Source organism: Nyctereutes procyonoides, unplaced genomic scaffold (assembly GCF_905146905.1).
Source record: "Nyctereutes procyonoides isolate TBG_1078 unplaced genomic scaffold, NYPRO_anot_genome, whole genome shotgun sequence".
Taxonomy (NCBI): domain Eukaryota; kingdom Metazoa; phylum Chordata; class Mammalia; order Carnivora; family Canidae; genus Nyctereutes; species Nyctereutes procyonoides.
In genome coordinates, this window is record NW_026574979.1 from 46,236 (window position 1) to 55,902 (window position 9,667).

Sequence of the window (9,667 nt, forward strand, 5' to 3'; positions counted from 1 at the left end):
GACTGGTTCATAGAAATTTCTTTTTTTTAATTTTTATTTATTTTTTTAATAAATTAATTTTTATTGGTGTTCAATTTACCAACATACAGAATAACACCCAGTGCTCATCCCGTCAAGTGTCCCCCTCCGTGCCCGTCACCCATTCACCCCCACCCCCCGCCCTCCTCCCCTTCCACCACCCCTAGTTCATTTCCCAGAGTTAGAAGTCTTTATGTTCTGTGTCCCTTTCTGATATCTCCACACATTTCTTCTCCCTTCCCTTATATTCCCCTTCACTATTATTCATATTCCCCAAATGAATGAGAACATACACTGTTTGTCCTTCTCCGATTGACTTACTTCACTCAGCATAATACCCTCCAGTTCCATCCACGTTGAAGCAAATGGTGGGTATTTGTCGTTTCTAATGGCTGAGGAATATTCCATTGTATACGTAAACCACATCTTCTTTATCCATTCATCTTTCGATGGGCACCGAGGCTCCTTCCACAGTGTGGCTATTGTGGACATGGCTGCTAGAGACATCGGGGTGCAGGTGTCCCGGCGTTTCATTGCATCTGAATCTTTGGGGTAAATCCCTAACAGTGCAATTGCTGGGTCGTAGGGCAGATCTAATTTTAATTCTTTGAGGAACCTCCACACAGTTTTCCAGAGTGGCTGCACCAGTTCACATTCCCACCAACAGTGTAAGAGGGTTCCCTTTTCTCCACATCCTCTCCAACATTTGTTGTTTCCTGCCTTATTAATTTTCCCCATTCTCACTGGTGTGAGGTGGTATCTCATTGTGGTTTTGATTTGTATTTCCCTGATGGCAAGTGATGCAGAGCATTTTCTCATGTGCACGTTGGCCATGTCTATGTCTTCCTCTGTGAGATTTCTCTTCATGTCTTTTGCCCATTTCATGATTGGATTGTTTGTTTCTTTGGTGTTGAGTTTAAGAAGTTCTTTATAGATTTTGGAAACTAGCCCTTTATCTGCTATGTTATTTGCAAATATCTTCTCCCATTCTGTAGGTTGTCTTTTAGTTCTGTTGACTGTATCCTTTGCTGTGCAAAAGCTTCTTATCTTGATGAAGTCCCAATAGTTCATTTTTGCTTTTGTTTCTTTTGCTTTCGTGGATGTATCTTGCAAGAAGTTACTGTGGCCGAATTCAAAAAGGGTGTTGCCTGTGTTCTCCTCTAGGATTTTGATGGAATCTTGTCTCACATTTAGATCTTTCATCCATTTTGAGTTTATCTTTGTGTATGTTGTAAGAGAGTGGTCTAGTTTCATTCTTCTGCATGTGGATGTCCAATTTTCCCAGCACCATTTATTGAAGAGACTGTCTTTCTTCCAGTGGATCATCTTTCCTCCTTTATCGAATATTAGTTGACCATAAAGTTCAGGGTCCACTTCTGGGTTCTCTATTCTGTTCCATTGATCTATGTGTCTGTTTTTGTGCCAGTACCACACTATCTTGATGACCACAGCTGTGTAGTACAACCTGAAATCTGGCATTGTGATGCCCCCAGATATGGTTTTCTTTTTTTAAAATTCCCCTGGCTATTCAGGGTCTTTTCTGATTCCACACAAATCTTAAAATAATTTGTTCTAACTCTCTGAAGAAATTCCATGTTATTTTAATAGGGATTGCATTAAACGTGTAGATTGCCCTGGGTAACATTGACATTTTCACAATATTAATTCTGCCAATCCATGAGCATGGAATATTTTTCCATCTCTTTGTGTCTTCCTCAATTTCTTTCAGAAGTGTTCCATAGTTTTTAGGGTATATTTTGAGAACCATTTGAATGGTAAATGGTTCTCCAACCTTTTATTTTCAGGTTGTAGGTGTCCTTCTGTCTAAAATGAGTCTCTTGTAGACAGCAAATAGATGGGTCCTGTTTTTTTATCCAGTCTGAAACTCTGCGCCTTTTGATGGGGTCATTAAGCCCATTCACGTTCAGAGTTACTTGAACTTCTTCTTAAAGGGGAGTTTTAAGAGTCCCCCTTAAAATTTCTTGCAGAGCTGGTTTGGAGGTCACATATTCTTTCAGTTCCTGCCTGTCTTGGAAGCTCTTTATCTCTCCTTCCATTTTGAATGAGAGCCTTGCTGGATAAAGTATTCTTGGTTGCATGTTCTTCTCATTTAGGACCCTGAATATATCCTGCCAGCCCTTTCTGGCCTGCCAGGTCTCTGTGGAGAGGTCTGCTGTTACCCTAATATTCCTCCCCATGAAAGTCAGGGACTTCTTGTCTCTTGCTGCTTTAAGGATCTTCTCTTTATCTTTGGAATTTGCAAGCTTCACTATTAGATGTCGAGGTGTTGAACGGTTTTTATTGATTTTAGGGGGGGATCTCTCTATTTCCTGGATCTGAATGCCTGTTTCCCTTCCCAGATTGGGAAAGTTTTCAGCTAGGATTTGTTCAAATACATATTCTGGCCCTCTGTCCCTTTCGGCGCCCTCGGGAACCCCAATTAAACGTAGGTTTTTCTTCCTTAGAGTGTCATTTATTTGCCTTAATCTGTCTTCATGGTTCTTTAATTGTTTATCTCTTTTTTCCTCAGTTTCCCTCTTTGCCATTAACTTGTCTTCTATGTCACTCACTCGTTCTTCCACCTCGTTAACCCTCATCGTTAGGACTTCTAGTTTGGATTGCATCTCATTCAATTGATTTTTAATTTCTGCCTGATTGGATCTAAATTCTGCAGTCATGAAGTCTCGTGAGGCCTTAATGCTTTTTTCTAGAGCCACCAGTAGCTGTAGAATAGTGCTTCTGAATTGGCTTTCTGACATTGAAGTGTAATCCAGATTTTGTAACTCTGTGGGAGAGAGGGCTGTTTCTGATTCTTTCTTTTGAAGTGAGGTTTTCCTTCTAGTCATTTTGCTCAGTGCAGAGTGGCCAAAAACAAGTTGTATTGGAACACGGGGGAGTATCACTGGTCCGTCTAGCTGGTCTTCTGGGGGAGGGGCCTGTTGCGCTGATTTTCAGGTGTTAGCACTTGGGGGAGCTGCTCTGCCCCTGCCTGCTGCAGGGCTCAGCGGGGGTTGTTTACCCCGCCAGGCCCCAGGAGGAACAGTCGCAGTTGCTATGGCAACTCTGGAAGCCTGGATTCAGCCTCCGCAGGAACTACGGGCTCGGGGCTCTCGGACGGAGGGGCTCGGGCTCTCGGCTCTCCGTCCGCAGGGCCTGGAGGCTCCGGGGCGGGGCCACTGATCTGCTCAGCTCGGGGCAGGAGCGTCCTTGCTGTCCTGGGCCCTCCCGGCCTCTGCCTGTCCCGGGGGAGGCCGGATCCTGGGCTGTGTCCCGGTGCCCTGTGCTCCGGGGCCTGCGCTGTTGGATTCGCGCTCCCGCCCTGCAGCTCCCTCCCTGGAGCCGCTCCCGAGCCCCTCCGAGCTGCTCCGGTCGGTCCCGCCGTGCGCGCTGCAGCCCTTAGGGAGCTCGGCGCACTCTCCTGCGCTCGCAGGTGTCTGTTAGTGTCCCCGGGAGCCCGAGGGCATCCCCGCCCTCCTGGGTCCTGCTCCAACTCCCTGCGAGCCCCTTTCCGCCGCCCGGGAAGGTTGGTGCAGCTCCTGCTCCTCCGGGACGGGGCTCTCCTGTCCTGGGGACACTCGCCCCGGCCTCAGCCCGGCTCCTCGCGGGGCCCCTCCCCCTCGGAGGCCTTTTGTTTCCTTTATTTCTTTTTCCCCGTCTTCCTACCTTGATAGAAGCGCGAACTTTTCTCACTGTAGCATTCCAGCTGGTCTCTCTTTACATCTCAGGCCGAATTCGTAAATTTTCAGGATGGTTTGAAGGTTATCTAGGTAATTTGGTGGGGACAGGCGATTTGGGGACCCTGCTCTTCCGCCATCTTGCCGAAAATCCTTTAGAATTATTTTATTAAATCATAAATGTACAACAGCTTCTTAACTCTACACACGCACTTAAATTTTTTTAGAGGAAAAACGTTATGTCTTATTACACCATGATCCTGGCTAATAGCTTTTCAAAACTTTGAGAAAAATCTTAAAAAAGGTTTCACATGTCACCTGAAACTTACAAATTTAACATTATCAAAGAAGGAATGCTTCTACACTCTTACAAAGACCACTAGAAAGAAACAGCAATTAAAAAGCTAAGAAACTGTCTCAAAGGCATTTTTTTTTACAATCCTTCCTCCACAGTAAGGTAATGTTATTAAATAATCCAATCCATTCACAAAATGGCTCTCTGCATCTGCTCTGGTGTCTTCTGCCATATCACTGCATATTTATGCATGACTGAGATAAGAGTTTCCTTAACATTGTTATTTCGATAACCTGAAGCTGTTCTGTTACCTCTGGGCTCTCATCCTCTCCTATTTATACAGTGAAGCCCATGGCAAGTAGGAAGAAGCTCAATATCGGCTTCTCCCTCCATAACCCCCACTTCCTCCACTGCCTCCAGGACCATAGTTTCCTCCACCATTTGGTCCCCCCATGTTCCTGCTACCACCAAAGTTTCCACTCTTCATTGGACCATAGTTAGAGGGTTGCTGGTTATAATTTCCAAAATCATTGTAATTTCCACTTCCATAAATTCCTCCTCCATAGTTGTCATAACCACCTCTGTAGCCCCCACCCTGGTTGCCATATCCAGGTCCTCCACCACCATATCCTCCTCTTCCTCCTCCATAAGCAGGGCTACCTCCAAAATTGCCACCTCCAGGTCCTCCTCCATACCCATTATAGCCATCCCCAAATCCACGGCCACTTCCATATCCATCAGATCCTCCTCTAAAGTTACTTCCTGGTCCTGGTCCAAAATTTCCACCACCACCACGAGAATCTCCAAAACCAAAGTTGCCTCCTCTTCCACTTCTAGAACTTTGGACTTCCTGCATTTCTTGTCTAGACAAAGCCTTTCTTACTTCTGCGTTATGACCATTGATGGTATGATATTTCTGCAACACAATCTTATCCACAGGATCATGATCATCAAAGGTAACAAAACCAAAGCCTCTTTTCTTTCCAGACTGCCTATCAGTAATTATCTCAATGGTATCAATCTTTCCATATTCCTCGAAATAATCTCTAAGATGGTGTTCCTCAGTATCTTCTTCAATTCCACCAACAAAGAGCTTCTTCACAGTTACATGAGCCCCTGGTTTTCCAGATTCCTCTCTTGCAACAGCACGTTTTGGCTCAACCACTCTCCCATCAATTGAATGAGGTCTTGCAGCCATAGCAGCATCAGCCTCAGCCATGGATGAAAAGGTCACAAAACCAAATCCTCTTGGTCTTTTGCTTGCAGGCTCTCTCATAACCACACAGTCTGTAAGTTTTCCCCATTGTTTGTAGTAGTTCCTCAAACTTTCTTCTGTGGTTTCAAAGCTCAAGCCACCAATGAAGAGTTTCCGGAACTGTTCCTTTTCTCTCTGCATCGCGGACTCAGTCGCTTCAGCCCGATTTCCCGCAGCCGAGCGCGATGAGAGAGATCTCCGCGGACGAACACGAACCGGACTCGTCCTGGCGCTGTAGTGAGAACTGCCGCTGCTCGAGAAACAGCACCGCTAAGAGCACCTCCACGCGGGACCCGGCGCTGCTGCTACTCGAAATCTACTTTTATATAGATTTTTACCTGAGGGCACTCCTTAGTCTGCGTGGTGCAGAACAGATAGAGCTCAAGCAGAAAGTATCAGTTCCGTCAGGCTAACGAGTCAGAGTTTGGAATTCAGGGCTGTCACAGCAGCTGCAAAATGAAGGAAAACATGAGTCCAAAGCAGAGGCCTTAAATTTTCCATATAAATTATCCTCAAATCTTTGACCAACCCTCGAGCTATGCATGCATGGGAAAGTCTACAGGAGCCCAGCGGAAAGTAACAACTGGAAGACTGAAAAAGTTAAGTAGCTATCCAGTAGGGGTTCCAGAGTTGAGAGTTCAAGTCCCAGCAAGTTACAGGGAGTTGGTAAATACCTTGAGCCTTCCATTGAAACCCAAAAGGGCCACACCTTAGGGTAAGGTTCACATCTCAATACTAAAGGTTATACTCTAATACTAAAGGTTATGCTCTAAAACTCAGGGCAAAATCCAAATAAATCCACTTAACAAAGCATAAACCAAGCTCTCACAGGATCAAGATGTTCTGCTTACTAGAACCAAATTCAATACTTTTTATAAGACAAAGATAGAACAAGAATCTCTGTGATGCATTTTGTAGTTTTTGATTTTATCAAACAAAAATTACTAGATATGTGAAAAAAGGAAAATGTGATTAAGACATGGAAAGAAAAGCAGTCAATAGAAACAAATCCAGAGATGACTAAATGTTGGAATTAGCAGACAACAATCTAAAAATAACTCTGACAAATATGAATAGATAATAAAAATAAATAAAACTAACAGATAAAATGGAATTTATTGGAAAAGATGAATATAATGGGTGAAGAAATGAAGAATTTCAGGAAAGCTATGCCAACTCTAAAAAAAAAATCAAAAGGAATTCCTAGAACTGAAAATACAATACTTGAAATAAAAAATTCATTGAGCATTAAAAGCAAATTTGGCAACATAGGAAAAAGGATTTATGAACTTGATGACAGATTACTAGAAATTACACAAACTGAGTAACAGAGAAAAAGATTGGGGGAAAAAATAGAGCCTTAATAACCCCTAGGAAAGTATCAACTGGCCTAATGTGTAACTGAAATCCCAAAAAGTGAGAAAAGAGAACTAGGTAGAAAAAATATTTGAAGAAATGCTGGCCAAAATTTTTCCTTATTTGATCAAGTCACAGATCTAAGACACTAAGGAAACCCCAGACAGAATAAAGTCAAGGAAAGCCACACTTGGGCATATCAAAGTAAAACTGCTGAAAACCAGAGATAATGATCATATCTGAAAAGCAGTCAGAGGAAAAAATGTAATACATATAAGGGAACATCCATAAGCAGATTGCTCATAGGAAATAGTGGATTTCAGAAAACAGTGAGATATGATTTTGAAATGTTGGAGAGGAAAAAAACACCTGTCAATCTAAAAATCTATATGTAGAGAAACTACTCCTTAAAAATTATGGTAACATCAAGACATTTTTAGATAAAGGAAAGCTGAGAGAACTCATCACCAGCAGTGCTACACTATTAGAAATGCTAAAGGCATTCTTTGAGGTGAGAAATGATACAAAATGTAAATATGGATCTATCTGACAGAATGAAAAACACTGGAAATGGTAAATATATGGGTAAAGAGAAAAGACTATTTTTCTTCCTTTTCTTAAGTACCCTAAAAGATAATCAACTGTGTAAAGCAAAAATAAGAGTAATTAATTGTATAGCTTAGGGATCCCTGGGTGGCTCAGCGGTTTTGCACCTGCCTTTGGCCCAGGGCGATCCTGGAGTCCCTGGATCGAGTCCCACGTCGGGCTCCGGCATGGAGCCTGCTTCTCCCTCTGCCTCTCTCTCTCTCTCTCTCTCTCTCTCTATCATGAATAAATAAAATCTTTTTAAAAATTGTATAGTTTACAATTTATGTTTTAAAAAAGTAGAAAATAATTGCATGAGGATAGGTAAAGGTAAATGAAATCAAGTTGTGTTTCAAGTTCTTAGATGTAAAGCAGTAGAATATTAACTTAAGGAAGACTGTGGTTAAGATAAAGATGCATATTATAGTCCCTAGAACAACCAATAAAAGAACACAACAAAAAGATGTAGCTAAAAATTCAATATAAGAAACAGAATGGTATACTAAAATAAATTTTAGTTAACCCAAAAGAAGGCAGAAAATTAGAAACCAAGAAACAAAAAACAGAAGGGATAAATAGAAAACAAAGAGCAAGATAATAGATTTTAACACAATCATATCAATAATTACATCAACTATGAATGGGATAAACAATCCAATTAAAAGTCAGAGACTGTCAGAGTCAACTTTGTGCTATTTACAAGAGACACAAAATATAAAGGCACAGACAGGTTGAAAGAAGAAGGATGGAAAAAGATACAAGAACTAACCATGTTAACATCGGATAAAGTATACTTCAAGACAAAGACAAGAAAAAAAAAGCCTCAGTAATCTGGCAACAAAAAGAAATAAAAGGCATTCAAATTGGCAAAGAAGAAGTCAAACTCTCCCTCTTCGCCGATGACATGATACTGTATGTAGAAATCCCAAAAGACTCTACCCCAAGATTGCTAGAACTCATACAGCAATTTGGCAGCATGGCAGGATACAAAATTGATGCCCAGAAGTCAGTGGCATTTCTATACACTAACAATGAGACTGGAGAAAGAGAAATTAAGGAGTCAATCCCATTTACAATTGCACCCAAAAGCATAAGATACCTAGGAATCAACCTAACCAAAGAGGTAAAGGATCTATACCCTAAAAACTACAGAACACTTCTGAAAGAAATTGAGGAAGACACAAAGAGATGGATTGGCAGAATTAATATTGTGAAAATGTTGTTACCCAGGGCAATTTACACGTTTAATGCAATCCCTATCAAAATAACGTGGACTTTCTTCAGAGAGTTAGAACAAATTATTTTAAGATTTGTGTGGAATCAGAAAACACCCCGAATAGCCAGGGGAATTTTAAAAAAGAAAACCATATCTGGGGGCATCACAATGCCAGATTTCAGGGTGTACTACACAGCTGTGGTCATCAAGACAGTGTGGTACTGGCACAAAAACAAACACATAGATCAATGGAACAGAATAGAGAACCCAGAAGTGGACCCTGAACTTCTTGGTCAACTAATATTCGATAAAGGAGGAAAGACTATCCACTGGAAGAAAGACAGTATCTTCAATAAATGGTGCTGGGAAAATTGGACATCCACATGCAGAAGAATGAAACTAGACCACTCTCTTGCACCATACACAAAGATAAACTCAAAATGGATGAAAGATCTAAATGTGAGACAAGATTCCATCAAAATCCTAGAGGAGAACACAGGCAACACCCTTTTTGAACTCGGCCACAGTAACTTCTTGCAAGATACATCCACGAAAGCAAAAGAAACAAAAGCAGAAATGAACTATTGGGACTTCATCAAGATAAGAAGCTTTTGCACAGCAAAGGATACAGTCAACAGAACTAAAAGACAACCTACAGAATGGGAGAAGATATTTGCAAATAACATATCAGATAAAGGGCTAGTTTCCAAAATCTATAAAGAACTTATTAAACTCAACACCAAAGAAACAAACAATCCCATCATGAAATGGGCAAAAGACATGAAGAGAAATCTCACAGAGGAAGACATAGATATGGCTAACATGCACATGAGAAAGTGCTCTGCATCACTTGCCATCAGGGAAATACAAATCAAAACCACAATGAGATACCACCTCACACCAGTGAGAATGGGGAAAATTAACAAGGCAGGAAACAACAAATGTTGGAGAGGATGCGGAGAAAAGGGAACCCTCTTACACTGTTGGTGGGAATGTGAACTGGTGCAGCCACTCTGGAAAAATGTGTGGAGGTTCCTCAAAGAATTAAAATAGACCTGCCCTACGACCCAGCAATTGCACTGTTAGGGATTTACCCCAAAGATTCAGATGCAATGAAACGCCGGGACACCTGCACCCTGATGTTTCTAGCAGCAATGTCCACAATGGCCAAACTGTGGAAGGAGCCTCGGTGCCCATCGAAAGATGAATGGATAAAGAAGATGTGGTTTATGTATACAATGGAATATTACTCAGCCATTAGAAACGAC

General features: G+C 41.8%; 1 protein-coding gene across 1 annotated transcript; it reads right to left on the reverse strand.

Annotated features, from left to right (window-relative positions):
* Positions 1-4,208: 4,208 nt before the first annotated feature.
* LOC129510237 (heterogeneous nuclear ribonucleoproteins A2/B1-like) lies at positions 4,209-5,551 on the reverse strand. Its single transcript, XM_055326246.1, has one exon. The coding sequence runs from the start codon at positions 5,381-5,383 to the stop codon at positions 4,358-4,360; it is 1,026 nt and encodes a 341-aa protein (XP_055182221.1). The 5' UTR covers positions 5,384-5,551; the 3' UTR covers positions 4,209-4,357.
* Between the last annotated feature and the right edge of the window lie 4,116 nt (positions 5,552-9,667).

Bases quoted from the DNA above. Each gene is read 5' to 3' on its own strand.
- LOC129510237 (XM_055326246.1), bottom strand. From the start codon at position 5,383: ATGCAGAGAGAAAAGGAACAGTTCCGGAAACTCTTCATTGGTGGCTTG.